This window comes from Hyperolius riggenbachi, chromosome 6 (assembly GCF_040937935.1).
Source record: "Hyperolius riggenbachi isolate aHypRig1 chromosome 6, aHypRig1.pri, whole genome shotgun sequence".
Taxonomy (NCBI): domain Eukaryota; kingdom Metazoa; phylum Chordata; class Amphibia; order Anura; family Hyperoliidae; genus Hyperolius; species Hyperolius riggenbachi.
In genome coordinates, this window is record NC_090651.1 from 21,468,652 (window position 1) to 21,485,918 (window position 17,267).

Genomic DNA, 17,267 nt, shown 5'->3' on the forward strand with positions numbered 1-17,267 from the left:
AATCACTTATGAAGAGATAGACTGGTCCAAAACCTGTCACTTCTGACAGATTTCTACTACCTACTGTAAGTGACAGCAACACAGGAGAAAAGTAATTGATGGCTCATTTTACTCTGGAAAAAACGTACTTCTTATTTGTTTATGTTTTCACATGTTTAAAATTTTACAATTTTCCGCCATAGTGCCCCTTTAAGTATAGGAAAGTGGAAAATCGTTCTGAAAAGCGCTAGATCCCAACATATTGCATGCAGTGTGTTACCGTAAAATGTCTGCCCTCCCTACTGGATCCCCCCAGTTCTCCTCTCTGTCTGCCCTTCCTGCTGGATCCCCCTAGCTCTCCTCTCTGTCTGCCCTTCCTGCTGGATCCCCCCAGCTCTCCTCTCTGTCTGCCCTCCCTGCTGGATCCCCCAGCTCTCCTCTCTGTCTGCCCTCCCTGCTGGATCCCCCAGCTCTCCTCTCTGTCTGCCCTCCCTGCTGGATCCCCCAGCTCTCCTCTCTGTCTGCCCTCCCTGCTGGATCCCCCCAGCTCTCCTCTCCTGTCTGCCCTCCCTGCTGGATCCCCCCAGCTCTCCTCTCCTGTCTGCCCTCCCTGCTGGATCCCCCCAGCTCTCCTCTCTGTCTGACATCTATCCTGGATCTCCCCAGCTCTCCTCTCTGTCTGCCCTCCCTGCTGGATCCCCCCATCTCTCCTCTCATTCTGCCCTCCCTGCTGCTGGATCCCCCCAGCTCTCCTCTCTGTCTGCCCTCCCTGCTGGATCCCCCAGCTCTCCTCTGTCTGCACTCCCTGATGGATCCCCCCAGCTCTCCCCTCTGTCTGCCATTTCTGCTGGATCCCCCCAGCTCTCCTCTCTGTCAGCCCTCCCTGCTGGATCCCCCCAGCTCTCCTCTCTGTCTGCCCTCCCTGCTGGATCCCCTCTGCTTTCCTCTCTGTCTGCCCTCCCTGCTGGATCCCCTCTGCTTTCCTCTCTGTCTGCCCTCCCTGCTGGATCCCCCCAGCTCTCCTCTCTGTCTTCCCTCCCTGCTGGATCCCCCCAGCTCTCCTGTCTGCCCTCCCTGCTGGATCCCCCCAGCTTTCCTCTCTGTCTGCCCTCCCTGCTGCTGGATCCCCCCAGCTCTCCTCTCTGTCTGCCCTCCCTGCTGCTGGATCCCCGCAGCTCTCCTCTCTCTGCCCTCCCTGCTGCTGGATCCCCGCAGCTCTCCTCTCTGTCTGCCCTCCCTGATGGATCCCCCCAGCTCTCCTCTGTCTGCACTCCCAGATGGATCCCCCCAGCTCTCCTCTGTCTGCACTCCCTGCTGGATCCCCCAGCTCTCCTCTCTGTCTGCCATTTCTGCTGGATCCCCCCAGCTCTCCCCTCTGTCTGCTATCTCTGCTGGATCCCCCCAGTTCTCATCTCTGTCAGCCCTCCCTGCTGGATCCCCCCAGCTCTCCTCTCTGTCTGCCCTCCCTGCTGCTGGATCCCCCCAGCTCTCCTCTCTGTCTGCCCTCCCTGCTGGATCCGCCAGCTCTCCTCTGTCTGCACTCCCTGATGGATCCCCCCAGCTCTCCCCTCTGTCTGCCATTTCTGCTGGATCCCCCAGCTCTCCTCTCTGTCTGCCCTCCCTGCTGGATCCCCCCAGCTCTCCTCTCTGTCTTCCCTCCCTGCTGGATCCCCCCAGCTCTCCTCTCTGTCTGCCCTCCCTGCTGGATCCCCCCAGCTCTCCTCTCTGTCTGCCCTCCCTGCTGGATCCCCCCAGCTCTCCCCTCTGTCTGCCCTCCCTGCTGGATCCCCCCAGCTCTCCTCTCCTGTCTGCCCTCCCTGCTGGATCCCCCCAGCTCTCCTCTCTGTCTGACATCTATCCTGGATCCCCCCAGCTCTCCTCTCTGTCTGCCCTCCCTGCTGGATCCCCCCCATCTCTCCTCTCTGTCTGCCCTCCCTACTGCTGGATCCCCCCAGCTCTCCTCTCTGTCTGCCCTTCCTGCTGGATCCCCCCAGCTCTCCTCTCTGTCTTCCCTCCCTGCTGGATCCCCCCAGCTCTCCTCTCTGTCTGCCCTCCCTGCTGGATCCCCCCAGCTCTCCTCTCTGTCTGCCCTCCCTGCTGGATCCCCCCAGCTCTCCTCTCTGTCTGCCCTCCCTGCTGGATCCCCCCAGCTCTCCTCTCCTGTCTGCCCTCCCTGCTGGATCCCCCCAGCTCTCCTCTCTGTCTGACATCTATCCTGGATCCCCCCAGCTCTCCTCTCTGTCTGCCCTCCCTGCTGGATCCCCCCATCTCTCCTCTCTGTCTGCCCTCCCTGCTGCTGGATCCCCCCAGCTCTCCTCTCTGTCTGCCCTCCCTGCTGGATCCGCCAGCTCTCCTCTCTGTCTGCCCTCCCTGCTGGATCCGCCAGCTCTCCTCTGTCTGCACTCCCTGATGGATCCCCCCAGCTCTCCCCTCTGTCTGCCATTTCTGCTGGATCCCCCAGCTCTCCTCTCTGTCTGCCCTCCCTGCTGGATCCCCCCAGCTCTCCTCTCTGTCTTCCCTCCCTGCTGGATCCCCCCAGCTCTTCTCTCTGTCTGCCCTCCCTGATGGATCCCCCCAGCTCTTCTCTCTGTCTGCCCTCCCTGATGGATCCCCCCAGCTCTCCTCTGTCTGCACTCCCTGCTGGATCCCCCAGCTCTCCTCTCTGTCTGCCATCTCTGCTGGATCCCCCCAGCTCTCCTCTCTGTCAGCCCTCCCTGCTGGATCCCACCAGCTCCCCTCTCTGTCTGCCCTCCCTGCTGGATCCCCTCCGCTTTCCTCACTGTCTGCCCTCCCTGCTGGATCCCCTCCGCTTTGCTCTCTGTCTGCCCTCCCTGCTGCTGGATCCCCCCAGCTCTCCTGTCTGCCCTCCCTGCTGGATCCCCCAGCTCTCCTCTCTGTCTGCCCTCCCTGCTGGATCCCCCCAGCTCTCCTCTCTGTCTGCCCTCCCTGCTGGATACCCCCAGCTCTCCTCTCTGTCTGCCCTCCCTGCTGGATACCCCCAGCTCTCCTCTCTGTCTGCCCTCTTTGCTGCTTGATCCCCCCAGCTCTCCTGTCTGCCCTCCCTGCTGGATCCCCCCAGCTCTCCTCTCTGTGTGCCCTCCCTGCTGGATCCCCCCAGCTCTCCTGTCTGCCCTCCCTGCTGGATCCCCCCAGCTCTCCTCTCTGTCTGCCCTCCCTGCTGGATCCCCCCAGCTCTCCTCTCTGTCTGACATCTATCCTGAATCCCCCCAGCTCTCCTCTCTGTCTGCCCTCCCTGCTGGATCCCCCCCAGCTCTCCTCTCTGTCTGCCCTCCCTGCTGGATACCCCCAGCTCTCCTGTCTGCCCTCCCTAATGGATCCCCCCAGCTCTCCTCTCTGTGTGCCCTCCCTGCTGGATCCCCCCAGCTCTCCTCTCTGTGTGCCCTCCCTGCTGGATCCCCCCAGCTCTCCTCTCTGTCTGCCCTCCCTGCTGGATCCCCCCAGCTCTCCTGTCTGCCCTCCCTGCTGGATCCCCCCAGCTCTCCTGTCTGCCCTCCCTGCTGGATCCCCCCAGCTCTCCTCTCTGTCTGCCCTCCCTGCTGGATCCCCCCAGCTCTCCTGTCTGCCCTCCCTGCTGGATCCCCCCAGCTCTCCTCTCTGTCTGCCCTCCCTGCTGGATCCCCCCAGCTCTCTTCTCTGTCTGACATCTATCCTGGATCCCCCCCAGCTCTCCTCTCTGTCTGCCCTCCCTGCTGGATCCCCCCAGCTCTCCTCTCTGTCTGCCCTCCCTGCTGCTGGATCCCCCCAGCTCTCCCCTCTGATGGATTCCCCACCCCCCTTTCAGCATCACACAATACACATCCCTGATGCCCTCAGCTGTCCTCTCTCTATGCAGATTCAGAACTTTCTCACTAGTCTGCACAACTCCCCCTCCCTCTTCAGCAGGTCACATGATCCGGTCACATGACTGTGACGTCACATCCCCCTCCTTCCAAGCAAGCAGTACACAGTAACATCACCCCTGCAGGATGGGAACTGACAGCAACCAATGTTTATAGAGACGTGCTGGAGCCCAAGCTGAGGACCCCCCCCTCCCTCCGGCAACATGGTATGTCCTGTGTGTATATATGTGCAGACCTGTCACCCCTGACCTGATCGACCCTCCCTCCTGCAATATGCTGTGTGCTATGTGTATATCATATATGGTCACATATACAGACCTGACCACCCCTCCCTCCTGCAACATGGTATAGCCCATATGTGTATATCATATATGGTCACATATACAGACCTGACTACCCTCCCTCCTGCAATATGCTGTGTCCTATGTGTATATCATATATGGTCACATATACAGACCTGACCACCCCTCCCTCCTGCAGTATGCTGTGCCCTATGTATATATCATATATGGTCATATATACAGACCTGACCACCCCTCCCTCCTGCAGTATGCTGTGCCCTATGTGTATATCATATATGGTCACATATACAGACCTGACCACCCCTCCCTCCTGCAATATGCTGTGGCCTATGTGTATATCATATATGGTCACATATACAGACCTGATCACCCCTCCCTCCTGCAATATGCTGTGCTCTATGTGTATATCATATATGGTCACATATACAGACCTGACTACCCTCCCTACTGCAATATGCTGTGTGCTATGGGTATATCATATATGGTCACATACAGACCTGACCACCCCTCCCTCCTGCAATATGCTGTGTCCTATGTGTATATCATATATGGTCACATATACAGACCTGACCACCCCTCCCTCTTGCAATATGCTGTGTTGTATGTGTATATCATATATGGTCACATATACAGACCTGACCACCCCTCCCTCCTGCAATATGCTGTGCCCTATGTGTATGTCATATATGGTCACATATACAGACCTGATCACCCCTCCCTCCTGCAATATGCTGTGTCCTATGTGCATATCATATATGGTCACATATACAGACCTGACTACCCTCCCTCCTGCAATATGCTGTGTTCTATGTGTATATCATATATGGTCACATATACAGACCTGATCACCCTCCCTCCTGCAATATGCTGTGTCCTATGTGCATATCATATATGGTCACATATACAGACCTGATCACCCCTCCCTCCTGCAATATGCTGTGTCCTATGTGTATATCATATATGGTTACATATACAGACCTGACTACCCTCCCCACTGCAATATGCTGTGTGCTATGTGTATATCATATATGGTCACATATACAGACCTGATCACCCCTCCCTCCTGCAATATGCTGTGTCCTATGTGTATATCATATATGGTCACATATACAGACCTGACTACCCTCCCTACTGCAATATGCTATGTGCTATGTGTATATCATATATGGTCACATATACAGACCTGACCACCCCTCCCTCCTGCAATATGCTGTGCCCTATGTGTATATCATATATGGTCACATATACAGACCTGACCACCCCTCCCTCCAGCAATATGCTGTGTTCTATGTGTATATCATATATGGTCACATATACAGACCTGATCACCCTCCCTCCTGCAATATGCTGTGTTCTATGTGTATATCATATATGGTCACATATACAGACCTGATCACCCTCCCTCCTGCAATATGCTGTGTGCTATGTGTATATCATATATGGTCACATATACAGACCTGATCACCCTCCCTCCTGCAATATGCTGTGTCCTATGTGCATATCATATATGGTCACATATACAGACCTGATCACCCCTCCCTCCTGCAATATGCTGTGTCCTATGTGTATATCATATATGGTCACATATACAGACCTGACTACCCTCCCTACTGCAATATGCTATGTGCTATGTGTATATCATATATGGTCACATATACAGACCTGACCACCCCTCCCTCCTGCAATATGCTGTGCCCTATGGCCTCAATTCACTAAACTTTATCAAACACTTTATCAAACGTTTGATAATTTACCTCATGGGTAAAATCTAATTTTGGATACACTAAGGTTTTATATATTTATCGAATGTCTTATCAATAAAACGTTCAATAAATCTATAACACCTTAGTGTATTCAAAATTAGATTTTACCCATAAGGTAAATTATCAAACGTTTGATAAACTGTTTGATAAAGCTTAGTGAATAGAGCCCTATGTGTATATCATATATGGTCACATATACAGACCTGACCACCCCTCCCTCCAGCAATATGCTGTGTTCTATGTGTATATCATATATGGTCACATATACAGACCTGATCACCCTCCCTCCTGCAATATGCTGTGTTCTATGTGTATATCATATATGGTCACATATACAGACCTGATCACCCTCCCTCCTGCAATATGCTGTGTCCTATGTGCATATCATATATGGTCACATATACAGACCTGATCACCCTCCCTCCAGCAATATGCTGTGTTCTATGTGTATATCATATATGGTCACATATACAGACCTGATCACCCTCCCTCCAGCAATATGCTGTGTTCTATGTGTATATCATGTATGGTCACATATACAGACCTAATCACCCTCCCTCCTGCAATATGCTGTGTCCTATGTGCATATCATATATGGTCACATATACAGACCTGATCACCCCTCCCTCCTGCAACATGGTATAGCCCATATGTGTATATCATATATGGTCACATATACAGACCTGACCACCCCTCCCTCATGCAATATGCTGTGTCCTATGTGTATATCATATATGGTCACATATACAGACCTGACTACCCTCCCTCCTGCAATATGCTGTGTTCTATGTGTATATCATATATGGTCACATATACAGACCTGATCACCCTCCCTCCTGCAATATGCTGTGTCCTATGTGCATATCATATATGGTCATATATACAGACCTGATCACCCCTCCCTCCTGCAACATGGTATAGCCCATATGTGTGTTTACATATATAGCCCACATGTGTGTTTACATATATAGTCATACATTCAGACCTGAGCACCCCCCCCCCCCCCTTCCTGCAACATGGTATAGCCCATATGTGTATACATATATAGTTATATATACAGACCTTTACCCCCACTACCACCACTTTTTTCCCTTCTGCAACATGTACAGTCCTATATACATACCTAATCAACCCCTCCTGCAACATGGTGTGTCCTATGTGTGTATTAGGCCTGAAAGATAAATTGAATTTAAATCGAAATCGCGATCACCAAGATCACAATTTCAGAATCGTTAAAGTGGTGAATATCGCAATCATGTCATTTCCACATGAGGAAGTTTGAAGAAGCGCCTTCAAACTTTCCCAAAGTCCGGTGCGTGCGGCCCGCAGCGTTGGACATACCTTCCCTTCTCTATCGCCCTCTGCCGGCTCTTGTGCATGGCAAAACTCTGGGTTCCTGTATGTCACATGACATACAGGAAGTATTCTGTGCATTAGAGCCTGCAGGAGGCGAAGTGAATAGACGGGCATTGATGGACTTGTGCTGGAAGCTATGTTCAGAACTGATGCAGGTTGGGGGACAGAGGAAGCAGAGAGGCACAGAGTAGAAACAGAGAGAGACACAGGAGACGCAAAGGGGGCACAAAGAGAGACAGAGGGGGCACAGAGAGAAACAGAGTGGGCACAGAGACACAAGGGGCAAGAGAGACCCAGAGGAGGCATGAAGAGGAAAAGGGGAACAAGGAAAGACAGCTTGATTTGAAGGAAATCGTGAATCGAATCGAAATCGCAATTTCAGACAAAAAATGTTCAATTCAATTTTTTCCTAAAATCGTTCAGGCCTAGTGTGTATACATCTATAGTCATATATTTATAGACCTGATCACCCCCTCCTGCAGCATGGTGTGTCCTATGTGTGTATACATCTATAGTCATATATTTATAGACCCGATCATCCCCCTCCTGCAACATGGTGTGTCCTATGTGTGTATACATCTATAGTCATATATTTATAGACCTGATCACCCCCTCCTGCAGCATGGTGTTCCCTATGTATGTATACATCTATAGTCATATACAGTGGCTTGCAAATGTATTCGGCCCCCTTGAAGTTTTCCACATTTTGTCACATTGCTGCCACTAACATTAATCAATTTTTTGGGAATCCCACATGAAAGACTAACACAAAGTGGTGTACACGTGAGAAGTGAAACGAAAATTATACATGGTTCCAAACATTTTTTACAAATAAATAACTGCAAAGTGGGGTGTGCGTAATTATTCAGCCCCCTTTGGTCTGAGTGCAGTCAGTTGCCCATAGACATTGCCTGATGAGTGCTAATGACTAAATAGAGTGCACCTGTGTGTAATCTAATGTCAGTATAAATACAGCTGCTCTGTGACGACCTCAGACGATGTCTAAGAAAATATTGTGAGCAACAACACCATGAAGTCCAAAGAACACATTAGACAGGTCAGGGATAAAGCTATTGAGAAATTTAAAGCAGGCTTAAGGTGGCCACACACCATACAATTTTTTAAATATCTGTTCAATTTAAGAATTGCAATAAATGTTTCTGGCTAATTGTAACATTTCAAAAATCTGACCAATGTACCACACACATATGTTCAATTTTTACCCAATTATGATAAAAAATGATTGGAAACTCTGACAAAGTTGCTAGGGTGTGTATATTAATAAATTGACAATCTAATACACACCATACAATCTTCAGAAAGATTGAAGAAAAATATCTGGCATTCCGGATCGATATAAATCGAAGAATACAGGAAATCCGATCGGATTTTTCAGTCGAATGAAAAAAAAGCTTTAGATTTTTTCGGGAGATACGATCGTTTTTATCGAATTGTCGTAAAATCGGATCATTTTATTGTATCGTGTGTGGCCACCTGGCCACACATGATACAATAAAATGATCCGATTTTACGGCAATTCGATAAAAACGATCGTATCTCCCGAAAAAATCTAAAGCTTTTTTTTCATTCGACTGAAAAATCCAATCGGATTTCCCGTTTTCTTCAATTTTTATCGATCCGGAATGCCAGATATTTTTCTTCAATCTTTCTAAAGATTGTATGGTGTGTGTTAGATTGTCAATTTATTAATATACACACCCTAGCAATTTTGTCAGAGTTTCCAATCATTTTTTATCATAATTGGGGAAAAATTGAACATAGGTGTGTGGTACATTGGTCAGATTTTTGAAATATTACAATCAGTTAGAAAAATGTTTTGCAATTCTTAAATTGAACAGATATTTAAAAAATTGTATGGTGTGTGGCCACCTTTAGGCTACAAAAAGATTTCCAAAGCCTTGAACATCCCACGGAGCACTGTTCAAGCGATCATTCAGAAATGGAAGGAGTATGGCACAACTGTAAACCTACCAAGACAAGGCCATCCACCTAAACTCACAGGCCGAACAAGGAGAGCGCTGATCAGAAATGCAGTCAAGAGGCCCATGGTGACTCTGGACGAACTGCAGAGATCTACAGCTCAGGTGGGAGACTCTGTCCATAGGACAACTAATAGTCATGCACTGCACAAAGTTGGCCTTTATGGAAGAGTGGCAAGAAGAAAGCCATTGTTAACAGAAAAGCATAAGAAGTCCCGTTTTCAGTTTGCCACAAGCCATGTGGAGGACACAGCAAACATGTGGAAGAAGGTGCTCTGGTCAGATGAGACCAAAACTGAACTTTTTGGCCAAAATGCAAAACGCTATGTGTGGCGGAAAGCTAACACTGCACATCACTCTGAACACACCATCCCCACTGTCAAATATGGTGGTGGCAGCATCATGCTCTGGGGGTGCATCTCTGCATCAGGGACAGAGAAGCTGGTCAGTGTTGATGGGAAGATGGATGGAGCCAAATACAGGGCAATCTTGGATGAAAACCTCTTGAAGGCCTGGTGCACACCAAAACCCGCTAGCAGATCCGCAAATTGCTAGCAGATTTTGAAACGCTTTTTCTTATTTTTCTGTAGCGTTTCAGCTAGCGTTTTGCGGTTTTGTGTAGCGGTTTTGGTGTAGTAGATTTCATATATTGTTACAGTAAAGCTGTTACTGAACAGCTTCTGTAACAAAAACGCCGGCAAAACCGCTCTGAACAGGCGTTTTTCAGAGCGGTTTGCGTTTTTCCTATACTTAACATTGAGGCAGAAACGCATCCGCAATCCAAAATCTGCAGCAGCCCGGGAGTATGCGTTTCTGCAAAACGCCTCCCGTTCTGGTGTGCACCAGCCCATTGAAATACATTACCCTAGCAGATCCGCACCCGCAAGCGGATCGCAAACTGCAGCCGAACCGCTCTGGTGTGCACTAGGCCGGAGTCTGCAAAAGACTTGAGACTGGGGCGGAGGTTCACCTTCCAGCAGGACAACGACCCTAAACATAAAGTCAGGGCAACAATGGAATGGTTTAAAACAAAACATATCCATGTGTTAGAATAGCCCAGTCAAAGTCCAGATCTAAATCCAATTGAAAATCTGTGGCAAGATCTGAAAACTGCTGTTCACAAACGCTGTCCATCTAATCTGACTGAGGTGGAGCTGTTTTGCAAAGAAGAATGGGCAAGGATTTCAGTCTCTAGATGCGCAAAGCTGGTAGAGACATACCCTAAAAGACTGACAGCTGTAATAGCAGCAAAAGGTGGCTCTACAAAGTATTGACTCAGGGGGCTGAATAATTACGCACACCCCACTTTGCAGTTATTTATTTGTAAAAAAATGTTTGGAATGATGTATGATTTTCCTTCTACTTCTCACATGTACACCACTTTGTATTGGTCTTTCACGTGGAATTCCAATAAAATTGATTGTTATATATATATATATATATATATATATATATATATATATATATATATATATATATATATATACATATATACATATATACATATATACAGTATATGCCTGATCACCCCTCCATCCTGCGACAAGGTATAGCCCGTATGTGTATACAGTGATGTACTGACCTAGCTCCCCTGAACTGATTATCACTGCCACCAGCAACATGGTATAACTTTTATATGTGTATGCAGTGATATACAGACCTGTCTCCCGTGGACTAACAAACATACGCTATAGAGTGCTGAGCTGAAATGCGTGCTGCTATATGGTAACAAGTGATTGTAGCTCTGCCGGGATACTATCAGTGGCATGTGTATGTACTGTATAATGCTATGCAGACTTGTGGAGCTCTTGCCTTAGGGGCATGCTGTGCAGGAATACACTGATAAGGTGCATGACTGCAGAGAAAGAGGTGTGTGCTCTGTCCAGGTTCACCTGACAATATACTGGCTGCCTGAGTAGTAGTCTTTCCTTTAGGGGGCAGCGCAGATGGACCTTCCTGGGCTCTGGCCAGGCCTGGGGATGGGCTGTCTGCATCTCTCTGCCTCCACCCCCAGGGGGGGAGGGGGGGGCAGCTACAGCAATCCTGGCCGGTAAGGGCCGGTTCAGACAGGCGGCTTCTCGTCTCCTTCGGGGGCTTTTCCGCAGCGATCGTCAGTGTCCGTCGCGATCAGCAGTTTTCGCGGCAGTAAATCGACCCTAAACACCACATGAGGCTTCTAGGGTCGGTTGAAACGGCGGGGAAAATCGGGATCAGAACGCCACTTTTGCGCAATTGACGGTAACCGCGAGATTTTAAATGCTCCCACTTACTTGAATGGGAACGATTAACCAAACGAGTTCTGTACGCTTGTCGGTAAATGCCGCCAAGCGTCCGTGTGAACCGGCCCTAAATGCTCAGGGAAGTGTCAACGCTGCTTGCTATTTCCTGGAGGCATAGGAGGCCTAAACGCGGGGCCCCTGGTGAGATGCAATGGATTTTGCATGGACCAACTCCTGCAGGGATATGGGTGATATCTCTGGGCCGGGGTTCACACATGCGTGTCAGCTGTGTAGCTGATGACGCATTGTGTTGCGCTTTGCATTGGGGGGGGGGGGGCAGAACGAGTGGCGCCTGCATGAAGTCACGCGACAGGCAGGGGAGCGGCGCAAACGAGGTGATCAGCGTCGCTGGGGTTGAGTAGATCCCTTTGCAGGATCAATTTGGGGTACCTGGAGTCAGTGGTTTCACAAATTGAGGAGTTGGGTGATTTTTGTAGCAACAACCCTGGTAATTATTAAACTGTGGGCTTGTTCATACTATGAGCGCTTTGAGCTTTTTTTGTTTTTTTTTTTGTGCTAGCATTTTTTAACATCACTTGGGTAATGCATTCCAATGTGAGTGTTCTCACATGAGCGATGAGCTTTCTTGCTAATCGCAAATTCTGGTCCTGCCCCATTCTCTGAGCGTTTGCGCTTCAATGGAAGGTAAAGGCAAATCGCTTTAAAAACGCTTGCCAATTAAATTTTGTAAGCGCTTTTCAATAAAAATTCAGGTGAAAGAGTGCACTTTCTGTAGTCTTCACACAGAAAATTGCAAATCACACACCAAAATCGCTTGCCAAAAACGCAAATCGCACAAAAAACGCATCTAAGGGCCCAGTCACACTTATGCGGGAATCACGCGATTCCCGCTTTTAGCAAAACGCTAGCGTTTTTAAAAATGCTTGTGCTATTGTAGGCTAAGGGATTGTTCTCACTGCTGCTACATGGGCGTTTTGCGATTATCGCTAATCGCAAACGCGTTACCTGCAGCGTTTTGCCGGCGATTTTGGAGCGATCGCAATTAGCATGTATAGAACCGCTAATCGCGATCGCTCCAAAAACATGAATTTGTCCAGTGATTTTTCCGTGTTAAATCGTGGAAAAATCACCCGCAGAAAACGTTAACGCAAATCGCTAGCGTTTAGCGATTTTAGGTGTGGAGGGGCCCAGAAATTGCTAACAGAAGCGCTCACAAAAGCGCTCAGCGCTTGCAATTTATAATGTGAACTAAGCCTAAGGAGTCGGAGCAACGTTGGGTACCTGGAGTCGGTGGTTTCATAAACTGAGGAGTCAGATGATTCTTGTGCCAACTCCACAGCCCAGGACTTTGGCACAAACACAGCCAGTAAGCTTAAAGTGAACCTTAAGTCAGAAAAAAAAATGAGTTTTACTCACGTGGGGCTTCTACCAGCCCCCTGCAGCAGTCCTGTGCCCTCGCAGCCACTCACTAATCCTCTGGTCCCCCGCTGGCAGCTAGTCCTGCTTCTACCAGCCCCCTGCAGCAGACCTGTGCCCTCGCAGCCACTCACTAATCCTCTGGTCCCCCGCTGGCAGATAGTCCTGCTTCTACCAGCCCCCTGCAGCAGTCCTGTGCCCTTGCAGCCACTCACTAATCCTCTGGTCCCCCGCTGGCAGCTAGTCCTGCTTCTACCAGCCCCCTGCAGCAGTCCTGTGCCCTTGCAGCCACTCACTAATCCTCTGGTCCCCCGCTGGCAGCTAGTCCTGCTTCTACCAGCCCCCTGCAGCAGTCCTGTGCCCTTGCAGCCACTCACTAATCCTCTGGTCCCCCGCTGGCAGCTAGTCCTGCTTCTACCAGCCCCCTGCAGCAGACCTGTGCCCTCGCAGCCACTCACTAATCCTCTGGTCCCCCGCTGGCAGATAGTCCTGCTTCTACCAGCCCCCTGCAGCAGTCCTGTGCCCTTGCAGCCACTCACTAATCCTCTGGTCCCCCGCTGGCAGCTAGTCCTGCTTCTACCAGCCCCCTGCAGCAGTCCTGTGCCCTTGCAGCCACTCACTAATCCTCTGGTCCCCCGCTGGCAGCTAGTCCTGCTTCTACCAGCCCCCTGCAGCAGTCCTGTGCCCTCGCCGCCACTCACTAATCCTCTGGTCCCCCGCTGGCAGCTAGTCCTGCTTCTACCAGCCCCCTGCAGCAGTCCTGTGCCCTTGCAGCCACTCACTAATCCTCTGGTCCCCCGCTGGCAGCTAGTCCTGCTTCTACCAGCCCCCTGCAGCAGTCCTGTGCCCTTGCAGCCACTCACTAATCCTCTGGTCCCCCGCTGCTAGCTAGTCCTGCTTCTACCAGCCCCCTGCAGCAGTCCTGTGCCCTTGCAGCCACTCACTAATCCTCTGGTCCCCCGCTGGCAGCTAGTCCTGCTTCTACCAGCCCCCTGCAGCAGTCCTGTGCCCTTGCAGCCACTCACTAATCCTCTGGTCCCCCGCTGGCAGCTAGTCCTGCTTCTACCAGCCCCCTGCAGCAGTCCTGCACCCTCGCAGCCACTCACTAATCCTCTGTTCCCCCGCTGCTAGCTAGTTTCATTTTTGCCGACAGGCCCGTCAGGACTGGCCACGTGTAGCTTTTTCCGCATTCCCGACTGTAATTAGCGCTATTGCGGGCTGCAACGCGTACAAAAATACGCATTGCCGCATATCTATGCGTTCGTAATGCGGCAACGCGTATTTTTGTACGCGTTGCGGCCCGCAATAGCGCTAATTACAGTCGGGAATGCGGAAAAAGCTACGCGTGGCCAGTCCTGACAGGCCTGTCGGCAAAAATGAAACTAGCGGGCAGCGGAGGACCAGAGGATTAGTGAGTGGCGGCGAGGGCACAGGACTGCTGCAGAGGGCTGGTAGAAGCCCCACGTGAGTAAAACTCATTTTTTTTCTGGCTTAAGTGTCTCTTTAAAAAAAAAAAAAAGAATATATGTGGAATGCGCAAACTGTGTGTTTTGCAAAGGATGAAATGTTACACACAATTTGCATACAAAACCTGCCTGATCTGCGGTTTGAAATGGGGAGCGACGGTACACCTGGCAGCGTGCCCAGTGATTTATTTATTTTCATGATCATATAGTTCTTTGTGTGTTGCGCCCGCTTTCCTGGCAACGTCTTCCTAGCTGAGTGTTTGCGTGATCGTACATGGCTGCTGTCAATCAATGTCTCTACACACCCTTGAAGCTGAATAACAGTTAAACAATCGCTGCTTTTGGAACTTTGGTTGCACTGAAGGTGCGTACACACATGCGACTATAGTCATTTGAAACGATCGTTCCCCGATCCTTTCAAACGACGATCGTTTGAAAAAAAAGCAGCCAATGACCATTAAGTCTAACGACGGACGAGCTAGATCGTTCAAAACGAATGATCTAGCTTGGCGGATTTTTCCCAACGACGATCGTTTGCAAAAGTAGTACATCGTTGGAAACGATAGTTCGTACTAGGCTTGACATGCGCATTTCACTATTTCTCCATGGAACTTTTCATGTTTATGCGCAGGCGCAATAGTTGCTTTACGTGATGTAACGTTCCTTCTAACGTTCAGATCGTTACACACCTTTTAAAACTAACTTTACTTAGGTCGTTCTTTCATCAATTAAAAGTTCGTTCGTCGTTCGTTGTCGCATTTGTGTACGTAGCATGAGAATCATTGTGGGTTGGTCATTAGACATTTTTATTTCTATGAACAATCATCACGGGATTGTTTGAGAATCTCTCCTGTTGAATGACAGTTATTATTGTTATTACTGTGTATTTATGGTATGTTTTGGGCGATAAGGGCTTGTTCACACTATGAGCATTTGCGGATTTCTTTAAAGGGACCCTGAGTAGTAAAAATAAGCAAAATCGGTACTTACCTGGGGCTTTCTCCAGCCCACCGTAGGTCGGGAGGTCCCCCGGCGTCCTCCTGCCTGATTGTGTATGCATTGCCCGCCCTCCTCCTAGACTTCAGGCACTCTCACCCAGCACTGCAATAGAAAGTGCAATGTCTCAGCATGAGAAATATTGGCCAATCAGAGAGGACCAGAGGTGTGGGAGGGGAACACAGGAGGGAAAGAGGCATCAGCCAATCAGGCTGCATTAGTTAAGTCTTGAGGGGAAGGTAGAGAAGCAAAAAAGGACGACCCAGCATGCCCTGCAACTTCCTTTGTGCGGCAGATGTACCAAATAAGAGCCACTGAAACTGGGGAATGTTGTTTTATGGATAAGAAAAATAAGAGTGGATTTTAACTTTTGGATTGCCTGATTATCATTCTTATTACTTGTTTACCAGATAAAAATAAAGAATTGATTTTATGCCCGACAGTTACACTATAAGGCTTATAAGTTGTACGCAGAAGGGGAGACTAATGAATATATATATCTGGTGTCCTCATGGCTTCCTAGATCAACACTTCAACTCTTCCTGTGTCCTTTCTTCAGGAGGAAGCCTCTCCCGATTCGCTCATCGATATCGTCCTGCACTACCTGAGCTCCAACCTGGAGAAGTTCTGCTGGGAGCGGCCAGATGGGACGTTTTCTCTCCAAGATTCCGCCGTGTTCCCGCAGGAAGTGGCAGACCGGCTGCTGCGGACCATGGCCATCCAGAGTAACCAGATTTTCTTCTCTTGCTGTTAATTAGTTGGTTTTCAAGCGCTAGAGGACTTATGACAGTGTTGGCTAACCTTGGAACTCCAGCTGTGACAAAACTACAAATCCCATCATGCCTCTGCCTACCCGAGTTATGCTTAGAGCTGTCAGAGTATTGCAATGCCTCATGGGACTTGTAGTTCCAACACAGCTGGAGTGCCAAGGTTAGCCATCACTGACTTATGATGATGGATGTATTTGTATTGCTATGGATGGCATATCTTGATTAGGGATGATCCATGAGATCAAGTTTATGCAGATTTATGTTAAATTTTATGCAAATATATGCAGCTTAAAATTAACTAATCAACTTAAGCTGGGTAAGACTTGATTGGTCCATATTCAAGTTGCATATATTTGCATAAAGATTTACATAATCCTGCATGAACTCAAAAATATTTGCACCTCATTGATCATTACTAATGACCATAAACATTTGAGGCTGCTGCCTTCACAGTTAGGAATAAAGCCCTGACCTCTAGGGGCAGCGCTGAGCACTATGGCAGCTCCTCACTGCTCACTCCAGTTATGCTCCAAAGATAACTGCTGAAAATCACCATCGTTGTGCCCCTTTTCACTCCCCTCCCCCCCCCCCCCCCCCCCCCCCATTTCATTAAAGGTCCAATCGTCCAACGATCCAATTTCTCAAACGATTGACAAGCTGATCTGATGAATGCAACCGGTCAAGCCCTGAAAAAACAAATCCAATCTGATGATCAGCAGAGATATCGATCCGCAAAACGGATCGATGGGGTCAAAGGTAAATCGATGGTCCTGATCTACAACGATCAGTCGATTTACAGATCATTCTGTTGATCCGTTTTTCAGATCATTTCCTCTGCCGACCATCAGATTGGTCTAGTTTCCCTTGCCGTTTGTGGGCCCAACTGATTGTTTCCAACCGATTGCTATTGTCCCATCAGGTGGATGTTAAACCAGACCTGAACTTAGAACTTCCTCTCTGCTCTAAAAAAGATTAGCAACAGCATAATAACCTTTAAAGATAAACATTTATTTGTTGCAGCTGATACAAATCCTGCTATAAATCTGCAGTGTGTCTACTTCCTGCTTTCATGGAAGCAGACATAGGGTTAACATCCTTTTACAAATTAGTAGCACATAC

General features: G+C 49.1%; 1 protein-coding gene across 1 annotated transcript in view; it reads left to right on the top strand.

The window, feature by feature from the left end:
• Window positions 1–3,892: 3,892 nt before the first annotated feature.
• ZYG11B (zyg-11 family member B, cell cycle regulator) overlaps window positions 3,893–17,267 on the top strand; it is a 52,787-nt gene continuing 39,412 nt past the window's right edge. The window contains exons 1-2 of the mRNA XM_068238981.1: window positions 3,893–4,045; window positions 15,938–16,103. Of these exons, the coding sequence (XP_068095082.1) occupies window positions 4,043–4,045; window positions 15,938–16,103 (169 nt within the window). The 5' untranslated portion in view covers window positions 3,893–4,042. The remainder of the gene's footprint in view (window positions 4,046–15,937; window positions 16,104–17,267) is intronic.